Source organism: Marmota marmota, unplaced genomic scaffold (genome assembly GCF_001458135.2).
Source record: "Marmota marmota marmota unplaced genomic scaffold, marMar, whole genome shotgun sequence".
Classification (NCBI taxonomy): Eukaryota; Metazoa; Chordata; class Mammalia; order Rodentia; family Sciuridae; genus Marmota; species Marmota marmota.
The window spans coordinates 29161252-29180795 of NW_025999900.1; the positions used below are offsets into that span (position 1 = coordinate 29161252).

The 19544-nt window shown below is 33.9% G+C and overlaps 1 protein-coding gene across 3 annotated transcripts in view; it reads left to right on the top strand.

Moving 5' to 3' along the window:
- Positions 1–19544, top strand: part of Prkd1 (protein kinase D1) — a 306569-nt gene that overhangs the window by 235940 nt on the left and 51085 nt on the right. For 2 of the 3 annotated variants that reach the window (XM_048798724.1, XM_048798722.1), the window contains exons 5-8: positions 3554–3577; positions 15390–15600; positions 15755–15832; positions 17635–17839. In XM_048798724.1, the coding sequence (XP_048654681.1) occupies positions 3554–3577; positions 15390–15600; positions 15755–15832; positions 17635–17839 (518 nt within the window). The remainder of the gene's footprint in view (positions 1–3553; positions 3578–15389; positions 15601–15754; positions 15833–17634; positions 17840–19544) is intronic. The other variant, XM_048798723.1, reaches the window with a different exon arrangement.

Consider the following 19544-nt stretch of genomic DNA (forward strand, 5'->3'; position numbering starts at 1 on the left):
TATGACAGGACAGAACAAAAAACTATTAAAAGGAAAGTAAGAGCAACCAAAGCAATCAGGATTTGATGGACCAGTCACAGAAAAGCCAACATACAGGGCAGCCTCCCACAATGAATTATCCAGCTTTAACTGTCAATAGTGCTGTGTTGTAGAACACAATTGGAGGATTGCCAAACATAAAGCCACACTAAGAGAAGGTAGTATGACATAAAGTTCCAGTATAAAGTGCTGAGTCGATGTGGTATAAAATAGGGACAAAAAAATTAACCAGTGAAATAGAATCCAGAACCTGCATGCACATTCTGGCCAACTGATTTATACCTGGGGTGGAACTGCTGTTAGATGAGGATGGTCTTTTCAACAAATATTTAGGACCAATTAGATTTGTACATGGAAAATGTGAATGTTTATGCCTACTTTATTATATAACAAAATCAATTCTAGATTGATAGGAAACAATAGGAGAATAAATCAAGACGTTAGAATAGAAATATCCTTTTTAAACAGGATTAAATAGCTGAAAACAAAGGAAAAAGTTTAATTGGGTATCATTAAAAAAATTAAGAATTAATTTAATCAAAATAATATTAGGAGAGTGGAAAAGCAAATATAGCATTTCTCATGCTGTACTTGCTCATTTCCAGAGTGTATAAAAAACATTTACAGAAAAGTTGCAAGGCAGCCTATCCCATTGAAAATGTAGCAAAATACTTCAACAGCACTTTACAGGGGAAAATAGACAATAAATATAAAAATGTGATTGACATCATTAGTTATTGAGGAATTAAAGTTAAGTCTATAATGAAATTGGATCACACCAGAATATCTAACATTGAAAAAAACAATAACAAGTATTGGTAAAGATGCAGAGCAACTGAAATTTATACAGAGTACTCCTGGGAATGTAAATGGTCTCAACAACTTTGGAAAACTGGCTGTCAGTTTTCTTCTTAAGCTGTACATAAACATACCATGTGACTCAGCAGTTCCACCTTTAGGCACATATGTTTAAGAGAAATGTATGTCATAGACAGATGCACAGAAAGACATGTCACAAACATGGTTTTAACATCTTTGTTCATAATAGCTAAAAACTGGAAACAAACTGGTATAGTCATACGATGGAATATATGGATGATAGAGCAGTGAAATTAATGAATTAGTGATTCACTCAACTGCATGGATGAATATCACAAAATAATATTTAAAGAAAGGAGTCACACACAAATGAGTACATACTTAGGAATTCAATGGATGAGATTCAAACCACACAAAACTAATTAATTTTGAAACACATCAGAATTATGGTTCCTCTTAGGGAGTGCCAACTGGGAGGTTTCAGAAGTGAGCCATCTAGGAGGCTAGAATTATGCTCCATCTTGATCTAGGAAGAGGTTACATGGGTGTGTATATGTGCAAAACCTCATCAAGCTTTATGCCTAGAACTTTATATATTTTAAATGAAATACACCTCAACAATATTATTTTACAATAATAATACCAGTGGTTATCCAAATAGCAAATTATAAAGTCATCAGGGTTCTCCACGGCAGGTCATGTGAACAAAGAATGAAATGTCACATCAGAAAAACTAATTAAGTTCTGAGATTCCTTTCAGTGAATTAAAAGAAAATGGAGTTCTAAAACTGATATTATTCAGTAATCAGGAATGAAGTCTTTCAGTGCTAAATCAAAAGTAATGTGCAACAGCTTTCTGGAATATGTAGACTTTACATTGTTTTCCACAGTAGTTTTCACCACAGATGTTGCACTGTAATTCATATGATTTTTCTTGAAGGGAAAAACAAAACAACTATTGCATAATATACAGCTACCTACTAGTAGAATAGGTGGCTCTCTTTTCCTTGATGATCTATGGACATATCTGGTGATTCTAATTTGGTAGCCAGATAAAAAGAGGATTGTTTATTTGTAAATAAATAACAGTCCCATAAAACATTCTGGAAACAAACAAATCTTGGTCAAATGAGATTGGGAAATGCCTCTTGGTCAGTCAGCTAATGTACACCACTGCAGTTATTGAGCATAGTTGAAGGAAGTATATGAGTTGGCATAATCTAAGCTGGCTTGCAGTTGTGAAATCAGTGTTCCTATGCTGACTCAAGTATGGAATCCTTGTGGCTCATAAAATCTATGAATATCTTGTGGGAAAAATGCACCTTGGGAAATGATAATTTAGAGAAACCAATGAATTAACGAATATTGGATAGTCCATTGTCACCCACAATGAGATAAATATAAATAGCCCTTAGCTGAAGGTGAATTCTGACAAAAACCCAGAGTAAATAGGACTTCAGGGATACTCATTGGTGGAAAATCCTGAGCTTTGTATACTAGATATGTAGATAGCAAGGATATTCTTTGTTTTGGAAATTGAGAAATTGGATTGGTTTCTGTCCTATAAGAATACCTGTGTTTTAAATGTTTCTCAAAGGTCAAGTTTGGGTCTGTATTCAAATCTTTAGTTTTTGCCTTTGAGTTCTGCATATGCTTTCTGTCAATTCAAAAACATTTGCAAATAGTACTGGATAACAATTAACTTCGGCAGAACCTCACTCTAAATGTACACAACTCTCAAAGTCTTAACAAAATGGGTTAGCTGTAGATTACAAATAAGTACATAGGGATTCAGAAAACAAATAATAAAGTTTTTCTGAATGCACAGTAATTTACTCAACACTGGAAAAATCACTGATTGCAAAACATTATGCATTTTTTAAAGAAAAAAATCAACCATATTTTAGTTTTGATTTGGTTTCTGGTTATCAGATAGAGTTGCTGAAAAAGTTTGAGAAAACAAAGATAAAAAAGGAATATATTCAATATAAATCACCATGTAAGTGCTGTCTACTTATTCAAGCTTTGTCTTCTACTTTCTCCTCTTGAAAAACATTCTGAGTAATCTTTTACCTTTGGATTACATTTCAACTTTGAATGAAATCAGACAGAAAACAAGAACTCTAAAATGAGCAGAGAATACACTGTAGACATATTTATCTTAACTAAAACTCTTACTACTGGACTTCCCAAACCACTAACTGATAATGATTATTCATCAGCTTATTCTTGCCTGCAGGCAGATAACAACTATGTCACATTTGATTACTTTGATGACCTTTTTCTTTCTTTTCCCATTGAGAGGATGGATTATTGTGCAGAAAACCTAATCTTTCACTTAAAGGTCAAAAATGCTTCATTCTGAATATAATTTATTTTGAAGAAGGTGTAAGAACCATCTTTCATCACTGAGACCATATCAAATCTTTTTTTTTAACCTCTACCAGCTCACAACAGCAGTGCTTTTGCAATTAATGAGTTAGTATCAATAGTTTCTTTTAAACTTTAAAAATACTTTTCAACTTAGATGCTGTGTGGACACGAAGAGTGTGTAGTATAATGTTTTGCTTTTCCTTGAAAATTCACCTATATCAAACATTATTGAATAGTATGCATTGCTTTCTTTCAATAACATTGTTTTCTGTCTTTCTCTCCCTTTATTCTGCACCTTTTCTCTTACAACTTCATATTTAAGTCTCCTGTGAGTCCTGGCTTTGAGGTAGGTACTAAGCTACCTGGCACTAGGAATATGCATCACACTCTTATCAAATTAACATTAAAATATTATATTGCTGTCTGAATTGACTCAATGAGAATAATGTGGTCAGAGTTTAGCTCAGAATTCAACCCATTGAACTCTAGAACACCATAGGTTTTGTTTTTTTGTCTTTGCTTTATTCTTTAACTTTGCATTGTCCTCGGGAAAAGAAAGAGCAATGCAGTCATTGGAGTAATAGAATTAAGTTTTTTTTAGGTCAAATTTTGCTCTCTCATTATGTAACTACATATCATGCATGAATGTCTTTTCTGTGAAAATGAACAAATGAGAATAAAGCAGAATACAGTAAACTTTCACAATATTAACTGAAACTCATGCATTTTGGAACTGTGTCCTGATCCCAGATACCACAGAACCATGCAAGTCGGGATACTATCCCCAAATGCGTGGGGGTCTTGGTTGGCACAGTAAGAGGAGAAACGAGGACTGTCTGACGATCAATATAACTGCCAGTTACGGTTTCTAATTTAGTTTCTTTTGAAAGAAAGGATATTCTAGTTCTTATGTATTGTGATGATCTATTAACTATTCTTGTGCAAGTGGAAATATGAAGCTCCTAATCCAAAAAGAAATTAAACATGGATAAGACACAAATTGATTTCAAAAATATTTTAACTGCTCCCCTCTCCAGAAAAGAAAGCTGATCTTTTATCTCTCTTAAGCAATTAGTAACTTAAATGTTGAGGAAAGGCATTTAGGTTAACTATTAAAGCAGAGCCCATAACACTGCTCTTCCCTGATGACTTGTTTTGATCAGTTAGCTGGTAAATGTCCAATTCCTTATTTTAGTATTTGTGGCCAATTGAGGGTTGACATACTGTTGCTTTCCCTTAAGAAAATATAAATTTCAAATATTGTTACTAGTGCCCATTCTTAGATGGTCTTATTATGGTAATTCTAACAGAACATGTTCTGGTTTAAATAAAACTGATGATTCATTTATAATTTCTAAGCTAAGAAATTAAGAAATTTGTCTCAATAATATTAAATTCATATTCTGGAAAAATTATCCTTATTTAAAAGGTGCCCCACTTAGAAAATTCCAGTGAGAAAACTAGGTAAGTGTAATTTTTTTATATTCTTATAAGTTTGTTTTTATAGTGGTTCCCAGACATAATTTTCAATGTAAATTCGTATCTTTCCCATTAAATATTCCTTTGGACATGAAGCTAAAGAAGGACAGGAACCATTTTTCACTTCCTTCTCCTTCTCCTACTTTGCAATCAAAAACAGACTGTGAAAAGTAGAAATAAAGAGTAGTCCCATTTTCATTGGAAGTTATACAAGATAAAAGCAGCCAGGCCTGCATATGAGTGCTCCTGTTGAAGTTAAGATGCATTTTCTACATAGGTTATTTTTCTTGAACTTCATTTATATCTAATTTTTGAAGAAGATAACAATTTTAATAAATGTCTTCGAGGACAATGATGCGTAAGGTTTAACCAAATTTCCTTCGGGGAAATACTTTAGAGATACTTGTGTAAATATCAGGATTATTATATAAGCCTGGCCATTGCTCCATGATCAGCATGTCCTAGTCAATTAACCCTTCTAACTCTGAAAGCCCGTGATGCAGAAGTAGTAAAAAACAGATAAGTTATTTATTCACTGGGAGCTTGCATAGATAATCTATCAAGAAATCAGTTTTGCTTGTCTTTGTGAAAGCTTCCTAATATGATATCACAATGATATACATTAGTTTACTTAATCATTTTTCCTATTGCTTAGATTGTTTCCATTTAAAAAAATTTAAACGCTGCTGAAATAAGTATACTCACTGTATTTTTGCATATTTGTGAAAATATTAAAAGTTTTCATTAAGAATTTGTTGATGGGAGCTGAGGGTGTGGCTCAGCGGTAGAGCATTCGCCTAGCATGTGCGAGGCCCTGGGTTCGACCCCAGCACCACATAAAAGTAAATAAAATAAGGATATTGCATCTAACTACAACTAAAAATAAATATTAAAAAGAGAATTTTTGAATGACTTGGTAGGTTATATTATTCAAAGCTAAGTGGTTTGTATACCTTGTTAATAAATAGTTCTTCAAAAAGTTGTAGAAGTTTTACATTTATAACTCTGCTGGCAGCATTGCAAGAAGAGTTTCCATTTCCCTGTACTCTTCCCAACCACTGGTTTTACCAATAGTTTAAAAGATCCTTTTTTTTCTCAAGAAAATATCATTCTTCTCTGTCTTCAAATGTTTTACAATGTCCTTCAGGATCCATCTACTAATATAACTTTGAGGTTTCAGGGCTCTACAGAGAACTTATTTTTAGTGCAGTTCAGTGCTCCTAACCTGCTTATTTCTAACATTCACAATATTACACAGATTGTTAGGATATGAATTGAACTGTTCATTCTACATGCTTTCCTTATGTCTACTAGTTCATATAATCACTTTTTGCGTCCTTTTGGTTTTGTGAGATTTAGACAACATGAACTTTAACTTTTTTATGTCAGGATATATATTTTGTAAATAACAATTTGCCATGAACTGTATTTCTATAAAGATTTACTTTATTTTAAATATTATACTAAAAGAAACTCTTGGGTGCATGCTTTTATACAAAATCTGTCCTAAAACTGACTCATTCATTTTCTGTATTCATTTATTTAAAAATAAACACCAGTATCACATTATCCATCTATCATTGGATATGATCCTGATGCACTTTATAATGGTCAACATTGATTCTTTTCAAATGAGCAAGTAATGAAAAGAGAAGCTGTTCCTAATCCTGAGTGGAACTATGATGATATTTCTGCCGATATTTTTCAGAACATTTTCCAGTGTAGCAAAAGTCTGTCTAGAAGTTCAGACTCTGTTCCTCTTGTGTTCTGGAGTTCCAGGAATCCTGGTGATTCATCTAAATTAAAACATCAGTTTTCCATTTAAATATGCACCATGACACCATGTCTAAGGCTGCCAGATACCGCAAGATTTCTTTTTATGATTGTATTAAATTCAACCCTGAGTACTGTACACTTTCAGTAAGGAAATATGTCCAAGAAATTCCTTTACCAGCACTTCCCTACCGCCTGACTAACAAGTATGAGCAGTACTGAATTTGTGGGAGAGGAGCCCTTCTGTAAAATTAATAAGATTGGGAGGTCTGCTGTGATATGCTGTGACCTGATCTCAAGCAACAGGTCTGGCAGTTAATGTACATACATTTTTAACTTATACTCTTCACAAAAATTTCCTTATATACAAATAAAAATATGAACATGAACCTCACTTGGGTGTGAACATCACACACTACTTGTCCACACTTAGAAAATACATAGGTTTAAGGAACATCTGAATCTTTGAATAAAGTCTCTAAAGGGTCCACACATCCCGCAAGCAGGTTCCAGGGCTTCATAACACTCCCACAAGACACAAAACAGAGCCGGCCCTTGCTGAGCTCTCACTGATGCCCTAATGTCTTGCCAGATCCAGTTGGATTTAAACCCTTTAATTCTTGACTAGGTATATTGAGCTCCTAGCTCAATACTAGAAAACAAAGGTTACTCATGTCCACTTTGAGAGTTTCTATGCCTTCAGAAATATATATACCCAGAAAAATTAAGAGAGAATGGAAAACTAGAATTTGTATTTATAATTTAGATTTCTAGAAATCAGGAATAACTTGACTTCTAAAATAATTTTTGTGTTCTCAGAAATATTTAGCTATATTAATTTTACACAATTTGTTAGAAATAGTTGTCTGATATATGGCTCAATTTGATCAGATTATTTCTCCCTCCCTTCTCAAGAAAAGGGGAGGTATTTATTTATCCTTTTAAGAATAAATATTGTGAAATGCAAGATGAGACAAAATTTAGAAGAATGAATCAAGATACGATTTTCTTGAAGTAGCCCAATTTTTGGTGACATCTCTTTTTTTGTAGCCTTGCTCTGAAAATATCACTGAGTCATAGAATTTCATTAAATTGGTGTTTTCCTGTATTTTTAAGACCAAAGTTTTTTGTAGGGTGGATAGGTAAAGGGAAAAAAAATATCTTTTCTTCTCTCTTGTTTTTAATTGAGTTTTATTAAAATCTAATCTTTTGTCTTACTAACTTATTTTAGAAACACATGTGCACATACACCCACAAACACACATTTACACCAATACACACCTATGCTACATGTTCATCATTATTATAGGCCAGTATTATATAAAATACTGTGAAACTATTCATATGGGCCATTTGTTGGAGGAGGAGGCTCTAACCTTTGAAGCCCTGGATTGCCTTTCTACTTTCCCAGCTTTTGTTGGTGTCTCCAAGATAGTAATCAATGTGACAGCCAACAGCCTCTTTCCAGGTTATTTCATTCAGATTTCCATCTCCAGCTAAGCCTGTATCCAGGCAATCAAATACAGTGGAATGTGTCACCCTAAAATTGACTGTCCCTGATTTCTTCCACATACCTGTATACCCTCCAGTTGACTTTCTATGTGTAGATCAAATCTGACACATAATGCCCCAAAGCAGAATTTGTTTCCATGCAATTTTTTTTTCTTCCTCAGTAGATATGTCTCTTTTTTAATTTGTAGATTTAGAGTGCATAGCATTGAGTTTGCATTATCTTCATGAAAAAAAGTAAAAGAGGTCATTCTAACATCTCCTCTTTCCTCCAGGAACCAGATTTGGTAACTGACATTTTGAAAGAACAAAGCATGTAATTTGTGACAGCTCTTCAACAGTTCTGATGCTTTCCCTGGATAGGGTAGATCACTTAAGAAAATAGCAAGGTTCCTTTACCCTTCATTTCTGTTTACTCAAAAAGAATGAGGCGATATAAAAAGTTAACGTAACTTCCAAGACTACACTAGCACTCAACAAATCCAGATCACCTTGTATTTTTAAAAAGAGATTATACATGTTATTGCTTTGAAAGCTTTCACAATTTGCTGCAAACATTAAGAAATGGATTCTCCACCGTAAAACACAGCATCTATCACCACTAAGCAGGGGGTACTCTTTTTTTTTCTGCCCTGTAACAACCCTTTTCACTGTTATGAAAAGGTGTTGATTAGCTTTTATTTATGCTATATATTTAGTGTATCCAACTGAGGAACCAAACTCATTTATCTGGCACATTTGGCAGGTAGTTCAAAGGATACAGAATCAGAATAGCACTGAGCAATTTGAAACTCACCAAACACCCTGCCCTCTACTCTCGGAATCACAGGGCATGGAAACGTGTGTTCCTATGTGTACTGTATCCCTCAAATTCTTCTTATTTGTTGCCAAAGAACCGCTCTGTGCTGAAAAAATCCCTGATTCCCTATGTAAGAGGTAGTATGTTCATGTAAGCACTGTTACAAAGAGACGATGGTTTCTTTTTACTTCAGCAAGGCATCAACCTCAGATTGAGCATTCACAATGATGTTTTACTAGCAGCTACTACAGGTGGGGTTAGATAATTGTTGCCAAGTGCGATTGCTGGATTTCAGAGTGTATGAAAGAAATCTCTGGGTAGTCTGCAGGCTGGAAGGACTCAGCTGTCCTGAACAGAATTTCATTTGCTGATGGTGCTGGACATAGTCATTGCATGGCATTTAAGAAAATGCTGTTTCTTCAGAAAACCCCCTTGTTGAATGATCCAGTGTGAAAAATGGTTTGTCTTTCCTCAAACCTTCATATACACTGGCACATATTCTGTGTGAGGCAGCATTCCAGAAGCTGGTGATACAGCGAGGAACAAAATAGGCAAACTCCTCAACTAGTTTATATCCTATTGAAGGGTGAAATAATGAATAAACAGATAAACAAGTCAGTTGCAGGCTGCAATGATGGCTCTGTAGAGGACAGGGAGATGTGAGGGGAACAATGGAGGAAGAGTGGGCAGTAAGTTAGGCAGCCTGGGGCCTCTTAGAGAAGGTGACATGTAAACTGAACTCAGAAGAATGAGGATAAACCATCCATGGAGAAAGAAGGGAAGGGCAGGTATGTGGATGACTTTAATGGTCATATTGCATACGGATTTCTAGTAGCTAATAAACTGCTTGAGCACAGAGAGTGGTATTTACTGATCTTTATATGCCCTGTTCTGATTGGACCTTCAGGTAGGATTTACCCCATGGAGCACTGGTTAAATTGGATCCATCTTGATGGTAATAGGAGAAAGCCTGTGCTCATCTGCATAGTTCATTGAATGACAGTTCAAAATGCTAGGTCTTAAAACTTGGGAATAAAGGATCAACCTTTGATGTAGTCTGATTTTGTACAGTTGTGTTATTATCCTTTAAGCATAACCACACCTGAATAGGAAAGTAGACATCCAACAGAACCAATGATTGTACAATGAAAGCTCTACATTCAGCTAACTATTGTGTTATAGAAAACACCCATGACTCTGAACACAGTCACACTGATCGAAACTCTCTTCTGTAGGTCATGCTTAGCGGTTCACAACATTTTCACATTGCATTTGGCATGTAGAACATTCTTTCATTCTTATTGTCTCCTATGTCTTCCTTGACTTAAACAAGGAGAAGAAAATATTTGCTATTTTCTATATTAGCATAAAACCAGGAAATGTGGAAACTGGGGAGCAACTGATAAGACCAACTGATGTTATCTGTAGCACAATTACTTCAGTTCATAACTCTACTTAAAAGTGATATGATCTTGGGCAAATGATTTAACTTTTCAATTACTCAGTTTCCTAATCCATAAAATAGAGATCATAATATGAGTATTCATGAACTTTAAATGAATTAATGCACATAAAGCACTATGGAAAGAGTTTGGCATATATAAAGATTATAGAAAAGGGGGTTCTGTTAGAATTCAGTTCATAGTTCTCAGACTTTCCATGAACTAGATTTAGTTTTCAGATAAACTGGTACAGTGTTTAATTTTTTTTCTTTTGCATTATCAGCATCTAGATAGACTTCTTTCATAACACATCTGCACTTCTCTTGAAAACTAAAAGGTTTGGCAGCACAGGCTGACATACTCACATGACAGTTACTAGTAGTACTTGAGTAGTGGAAGTATTAACTCTCCCTCTTACACCAAGGCTGTCCTCTTCAGTTGACTAGCCTCCACCATTCCCTATTATACCCTAATTCTGAAGGCCATCCTTTAATATTAACAGCCTGTAATCATTTGAGCTTGCTACCCCTCTGTTCCCAGAGCAGATGATCATGCACACATTTTGTATTCAAGTAGGGGTAAGGAGCACATTCCTTAGCCAGTTGTCCTCTCTTGAAATGGAAATCCTATAAACAAATATGTCAATGTGACAGTTCATGTAACATTAAATCTTTAAAAGCTTAAAGTCTCTATTTTGAATACATCTATTGCAAATTCTCATCCATTTTTCTCATGCATTTACTTCTTGTAAACACATATTCTATTTCGCTCATGAACTAGGCACTTATTTACATTAGTGGAAGGCAAATATAACTGAGACATTGTCCTTCCCTTAGGAGTTTATTATCTAATAGTTGAGACAGTTCCACTAAGAGATGTCCACACTATCTTAAAAGAGTCTCTACTTTTCTATTTCTCTCTAACTTAAGAGAGTTCGTCTTCAAAATCCCATCACATACGTGGCTGTGAAATGACCTTTAGTTAATAATAACATAAGAGGTAGAAGTTTTTATTTTAATAAGGCTTTTCTGTAAAGTGATTTTTATCTCAGAAAATCTCATGTTTGATTATTGTTGTAACAATAAACAAACCACAAGTAAAGGCAATTTTTCCATTCTGTTTTCTATCTTAACTGATACATAGTTCATTTTCAACTGCAAAGTGAATGTACCTTGTTAGGAAATTGTTTAAGTCCTGTTAAATGTTAAAATGCAAGCTGGCCCTTGGAGTTTCCATAATGTAATCTAAGCCATCATTTCCCGGGAAGGTTCCAAACTTGCTGAATCATTAATTTAACATACAGGTTAAAAGCGAATTCCATCTCTAGAAACTAGGGCATATCGTCTTTCTAAGAAGGTGTTCAGTGTATAGAGTTCTAAATTTGGTAGTAATTTCAAATAAAACACCGTTAACACAAGGATGTTATAGACACTTCACAAATCTGCAATTTTAAAAAAAAGTATTTCTATAATCTGCATTTTATTTAGTCTGGTTTGAAAATTCAGCTTTCATTATTGTTCTGATCTCATCTTCTCTCCCATCCATGATGTATCTCTTACACAAGAATAGGGGAAAAAAAAAAAAAAAGAAACCCTTTGAATGTTTTATCATCTGTAATTTGCCAAATCAAATCATTCACATACATCTATTCCAATACCATATTTTACAGCGGTGTCAGTTCTCCCATAGGTTAGACAGCTGTTTTTAATCCATATTCCTTAGTGAGAAAAAGGACAATTCATAGGACCAGTGGCTAATATAACAGTGTAAATTTTTCTGAAGTACATTCTCCTGTGAGTGCTTTCCATAATTATAGAGAATGGAATTTTAAATTTGTTCTTTGAGTTTTTAGCTAGTTTTTGCTTTAAACATATTAATGAAGCATAATAAAACAAAATGCAGCTGTTCTCTTCCCGAAGCATTTCAACTTTCCTCTTATTCCCATAAAAAAGCAATTATTGTGCAGATTGTCCAGGTTCCCTGAATACATGTGGCCAAAATGGAATCTTAAGTAATAATGAAATTGATTTAAACATCATTTTGCCAATCTAATAAACCTAGTAAAGTAGTAAAACCTTCACTGGTGTGATGGGTAAGGAAGACTTTTCTATTTAATAGAATTAACTTTAAGGAATGTTGTCATTTATTTATTTATGTGGTGCTAAGGATTGAACCCAGGGCCTGAAATATACTACTCAATGGCTCTACCTCTGAGCTACATCTCCACCCCAGAAAAAGTGGTATGTAAAACTGTGAAGTACTATACTACAAGGAAATAAACAAGTAAGCCAAATTTAAAAAAAAAAAAGTAAATGAATTTAAAAGATACGAGTTTTACTTTGTGTAACAATGCATTCATTGTGTGCATAAATTTCTGGTTATTTCTGTCAGCATCTGCATTGAAACTCTATGTGCTTGAATGTTAATGTTATCTTAATTAATTTAAAGTCAAAAGATCAGTGACCCTTTAAGTATCTATTTCCTATAAAACTACTGACTTCTGAATTTTTGCCTGTGGTATAACTTGATATAACAGACAGAAGATATGTAATTGTGCTTTAAGATGTACATCCTTCACATACTGATCGAAATTTTATATATCTGTATACATATATATGTATAAACATAAAATAGTGACTGAACACTAATTATTAATGAAAACGAATATATCCCTTGTCATGAAAATTTGGTGTTTGGTTTATGTGTCATTAGAAATATTTTTAAAGGGATGACCAGCAGGATTAGGGAATGCTGGTTATTAAACATTATTATATAAACATTGATACATATATATTACAGGGTAATGGCCTTATTCCATAGGTTCTTGGGTTTTTTGTTTGGTTTTTATTGTTTTGTGTGTTTGTTTGTTCTATAAGCTGTTATATACCAAAGAAGTCTTGTTTTACATCTTGGTTGAAGAATAGATAAATGCCCTGTGAGCATATAGTAGGTCATTTGATAGTGACCCAGTCTTCCTTTCTGTTTTGGCTTCTTAGATTTTCCTGATGATAGGGAAAAGTGCATTCAAATGAATATTACATGTACACATCTAGAAACATGGAATGCAGTCTTGGAAATAATACCAACAACTTCAAATGGCTTCTCTACTCTCTCTTTCCCAAGGTGTTTGTTACCTGGTAAAATTAGGCAACTCAAAAATAATCTCATGCCATGAGAAGTACCATGTTTATGCACATTGTCTCAAGATCTTAAAACTTTGTTTTTTCACTTGCCAATATAGACCATAGTGAAAACAATTAATTGTATTTGGAACTAAAGGAAAGGTAATAATAAATATTTCTGGCCAGGTTTTTAACTTATTTTAAATTTTAACTGAAAATTTTATAGTCCCTGGGTCACAGAGTGACGACAACGAATATCTTTTCACTAAACTTATGATATTTAGTTAAAATTCATCCCATCTTGAAAGGTAATACATGAAACAGCTTCTCACGAGTAATTCTGGTTCTTACAGTTTATAGCCAGTGTTTATGCAAATATTACCATGTTGGATGAGAGGAAAACATTCAATTGGACAGATTCCTTCTTGTTCTTCTAATTGAATTTGTTTCCAAGTATAGTAAATAGTCCTGTGTAAAGCTGGCTGTGTTAACACAGCTCAGAATGAGTTATCTAAAGGTGATTCAGCCAGATTTTTGTAGGATTTCCAAATTCGAGAACATTTTGAGTCTACTAAGAAAGTGTGACATCAAATCATCTTTTATTCTGTGTTGAAACTTTCCAACTATGGAAAAATAGTGCATTCATTTTAGTCTAGTCTTAAAACTGGCCCATTAGCTAAAGTTTACTAAAGGACACTGGAATAAGGATTTAATTCTCATTTCCTTTGTAGATTTAATTCTTCACTACCATTGAAGATACTTACTCAATATATTCAGGGTTCTTGTTTGGCAAACCTTTGACTATCTTGGACTTCTTGGACTTCTCTGCAGTAATTAGGCTTTTCAGAGTAATTAAGCTTTATAGTTTTCCTGTATGTCATTGTAACTGCAAATGTAATTATAAACATTCTGTGCCTATGAAGGGACTCATCTCAAATTTCTTTTTTACTGCAGTTAGTGAATCTACAAATCAAAGTTTCCCCGTTTGATATTAAATAGTATTACGTTTTGGTCATACAGGCATTGAAATGGATGCAAATTATAGGTAAACTTGATTTATTTTTCAACTCATTAGTAATTGTTCTAAATTAGAAATTAACAGGGTAAAGTAATAATAACAAGGTCTGTACAGGCAAATAAATGTATGATCATTTTTTGACATCTCAGTATTTATTGGCATCTGACCTAAAGGAACGTATTTAAACATTTTGGACTTAGATGCCTTAAATGTATATAACATTTAAGACACTTAACAGTTACAGGAGCTTAATAAATGAGGTGTATAATTATGGTAACTATTAAGTAACTCATTTCATCCTTTTTTTCTGGTGACTCTCAACTTTATTTTGGTGTTCCTACGTAAATTTCCGTGATATCAGGAGGTACCAGCATGAAATTGTCCAAAAATTTTTATTTATTTAATTTTTAAACATCTATATACTGCATGGAATAAATGATTCCAAAATTAGAGCAAGAGTGTACAGAGATATAATTATTACCTAGAACACCAACATTTATGTGCTTTGTATTGCCTATTAGTTGCTGTATTTCAATTGTAAAAATGGTAGTATAATTTTAACCTTTTAATTCTGATATGGTTGAAAAATAATTTAGAATCAAGAAGTCTCTCCTTTCCCACTTAAGGAACCCGAAGGAACTATAGCATTTCTCAGAAGAAGTACCATATTGGGCAAACAGGGTTGGGTTTTCTAGACATGAATATGTGAAATCTACAAAATATCAGTGAGATAATATGTGCAGTGGGATTTTTTTGTTGTTTTTCTGTGTTAAAAATAATTAATTAATTTGTAAAGACTTATTCAAAAGACCTAAAAATCAGAAAATCATTCTGATCTCCACTTCTCTTCCTTTCAGATTATGCAAAATAATTCAAATATGAAATAAAAGGGAAATAACAGAAACATAGTCTTAGATTATGTCATATTCAATAGAAAAACAAAATACAAAAATACTTAAATTAAGCATGCTATTCTCTTTCATCTTCATGTCCTTTATTATTTTTCAAACTTGTAGCAAAAGTCACCATCAGAATCATTTATTGGTCGAGAGAAGAGGTCGAATTCTCAGTCATATATTGGACGACCCATTGAGCTGGACAAGATCTTGCTTTCTAAGGTTAAAGTACCACACACATTTGTCATCCACTCCTACACTCGGCCCACAGTGTGCCAGTACTGCAAGAAGCTTCTCAAGGGTCTCTTCAGGCAGGGCTTACAGTGCAAAGGTAAGGACAATCTTGTCACCAAATCTGTCACTAGCCCATCTTCCATTGTTAAATTAATCCTCATTCATCTGAAAGTACTACTTTTGTTTCACAACTTCTCTTTCTGATAAATTTCTGGTTTTTGTTTGTTTTGTTTTAAAATCATCATGATTAGACTGCAGATTCAACTGTCATAAACGTTGTGCACCAAAAGTACCCAACAACTGCCTGGGTGAAGTGACCATCAATGGAGGTAGGTGGAAGACTGATGGTCACCACTGTATTTCTTCCCTGTTAGAGTGGTGACAGTTGTGATATAGTAGGTTTTTTTTGGTTCATATGTTTGTAACTCAGTCCAAAGTAAATTATGGTCTGAGTTTGTTCTACTTTTACTTCTGAAAATCATTCCAGCTAATTGATTTACAGTGAAAACCAAAGGTTTTTCTTGATCTTTATATGGTGAACACTAATACTGAAAACTTGGATGTCCATAATTTCTTTCCTAGCTTTCTTATTTTATACTTCTGTCCTGGCTTGTTCAGAAATATGGAAATTGTTGGAATGCCTGCAAGTTATACCTCCTGTTCTCTATTCCTCTGTCCTCATTCCAAGCCTTGAGACAGAAGTTTACTGTCTTTCCTATCAGTTTATGAAGGGAAGGACCACAGATACTGGCCCATCAAAAATAGTCACCATATTTCCATCCTTCACCCAGTTACTGTGTTCATTATATATGTGTTTATTCACATGCATCTTTAATCGTAAGAGAAATTTTATCGACAATTTAAAAAGCATGTATCTTTTTCTACATTTCGAAATATTTTCTTGGAAAAACAGTAACTATGCAAATTAACTTTGAAGGATTCCTAAGAAAATGCTATATCCTAAAGAAACAACTCACATTCTCTTCACATAGTATTCTGATGGATCATTGCCAATATTTGAATTAGAATCCCACGCTAGCTTTTCCCACAGAGAGTGAACTGCTTGATACCTTCACTCTAATAACCGCTTTCCAATTCCCCTGGAAAGAAATGGCTGTAGAAGACCAGAGGAAAAGGTTGAGTGGCTTTGTTACCAAAAAGCTGATAAATAAATGACTGTCTTTGCTTTAGAACTTTCGTCTCTAGAAGAAATATATTCCTACTACAACAACAAGGAGAAAGGAACTTTCAGAAAAACATTCTCATACATGCTAATTTTTGGCATGGGGATTCATGAATTAGCTCTTAAAAAAGAATTTTTATCCTTTTTCCCCATTCTCTATATCATCTGATATTGACTGTTCAACCCAGGGAATGTCAGTGTGTACTCAATAATATGTCTAAGGAGAAACAGATTATTTTTTGATATTGATAACTTTGAAATTATATTTTCCCATGTAGTCAGAAAAAAAAATCTGGTAAAATGTGAGTTTTCCAAGATTGGTAGGTCAGGGGCTCTGATTGACCCATTTTTCTAATTTTAAAGTGAGTACTTTGCATGATTTAAGTAATTAAAATTTCTGCATTACTGTCAACTTCATAATGGCAGGTTCAATAATCAAATATTCATTATTATCTTAGGTATTTAAAAATTGCAGCTTCTGTGACCAACTTAATATATTGGAATCCATGATTCAAAAAGTTACTGCAATAGCCATCATCAGTGACCTTGAATCATCTTTCACATGAAAGTCTCCCTCACCTTCCCATGTATTTCTGTTTCCCATGACGTCTGTGCTATGAATTATGATCCATTACCTGGTAACTTGGGCTTGGTATCATTTTCCCTCCTAACATTGTTCTTCTGTCCCTCCCTTGGCTTCCTTTGAAAGCTCTCCGTAACATTTCATGTTTTTAGGTTTAGGTTCATAGAAAAAAAAAGTATCTACCTGTAATATTATATAAATTGTTCATCTCATACATTCAAATAAAAAAAAAGAAAGTGAAAAGCTACATTCTTCACAGAACTACTTTTTTAGGGCCTCCAACTGATTTGTTTAGGATTGCCTTTCTCTTAAGCCCTGGCTCCAGGATTCCAGGTTTATCTTCATGGGTCAAAACAATTTTCTAGATTTGCTTAGCCCTGGGGCAGAATCTGATGTGGTCATGGAAGAAGGGAGTGATGACAATGACAGTGAGAGAAACAGTGGGCTCATGGACGACATGGAGGAGGCAATGGTGCAGGACGCTGAGATGGCCATGGCAGGGGGCCAGAGCGACAGTGGGGAGATGCAGGATCCAGACCTGGACCACGAGGACTCCAACAGAACCATCAGGTGAGGGTTGCAGTCCCCGGCCTCAGGCAGACAGTGGAACCCAAGTGATACTTACCATTTAAAGCTCTTTGATACTTTATTATAAAATAAATTTAAAGGGTTTGTCTAATTTCATTAAGAATGAGATGTGTACCATAGATAAGCGTTATTGGAGTAAGGAGGTCTGGGTTCCCTGGGAGAAATGTGATTTACATCCCTTCCTAGCATTGCCTCATTTGTTGGCCCATTTTCTTTTGCATGTAAGGGACACTCGTATTTGCCATCCACAATATTACTACTAAGTTTATGTTAATTCAGTGTACAGTAACACAAAGATCATAGATCAACCTCAGCAAACACTATTTATTTTATAATTGATCCGTATTATGACATCATTCACACATGATTGTTTTTGATTTTTATTTCAGAAGTACATGTAATTTTATACTGTTATCTGCTTGTCTACACTTTTTTTTTAATCACTAGATGATCTTCACTTTTTATATCATAAATCAGCAGTTTGGTCACCAGTTCAATTTGAACTGCTCCCTGTTTTTTAGTTTAGTTTGTTGGAAGATAGCCATCCTCATTCATATTGTCCGTGGCTGATTTTGTACTACCATAGTAGAGTTAGATGTTCTGCAGAAACCAAAAATATTTATTACTTGACCTCTTACAGTAGAAATTTCCCACTCTCTAATTTATATTGTAAAGCATATTGAAACTTTTATGTCCATTTTACAAATACCAAATTCATTGACAAACTAAAATGAAAGTAGAGAAAAATAATTATTTTTTTCTACTTAATGTGAAAATAAATATTTTTAAAATACTGGAAAATATTATTCTTATGGCTCAACACACACACACACTTTCTTTTTAATTAGAAATATTTATTATCTCATAGTTTCTTTGGTTTGGGAATTTAGGAGAATCTTTTTTTTTTTAATTTATTTATTTATTTTAATTAAGCATATATAATAGCAGAATGCATTTTGATTCATTGTACACAATTGCAGCACAACTTTTCATTTCTCTGATTATACATGATGTAGTGTCATACCATTGTGCAGTCACACATGTACCTAGGGTAATAATGTCCTTCTCATTCCACCAAGGATACACATTTCTTTAGCACCTTATGTTTTAGGTGGATGCAGAGAAGGACAGAAGAGAGGAGGATGAGCCAGAGACAGAATGGAACATAGAAGGGACAATGGGAGAGGGAGGAGAAAGAAGTGAAATAGCAGCATAATTCCATAAATAATAGTTATATAAAAGTTTTAAAAAGCAGATTTTAATGTTTATGAAATTATTCAGAGATAGAATTCATATTAAAAATATAATCTATAAATTATTAATATTGTGCCTGTAATATGGTAATGTGTGCTTTTAAGCAAATAAGCTTTCAAGTGTGATTATGGATTCTATAGCCTCAGTACATTGACAATAATCTATCTACTATTTACTTGAAAACTGCACTCTATATAGTTCATTCTGAAAACCAAGGAGTTTGTTACCCTGCCTCAGGATTTTGAAAGCATACATATAAAATGTCTCTCATTATTCAAAGTGACCCACTTTCTGAACCATGGTACTCTGACAAACACTTTTACTGAAAAAGGGATGTGAATATTTTTGACTTTCACTTGAAAATGGTTGAAATAGGTTTGATTCATAGAAAGAACATCTGTACCTTAAAACATGTCTCTCCTAAAATATTTGA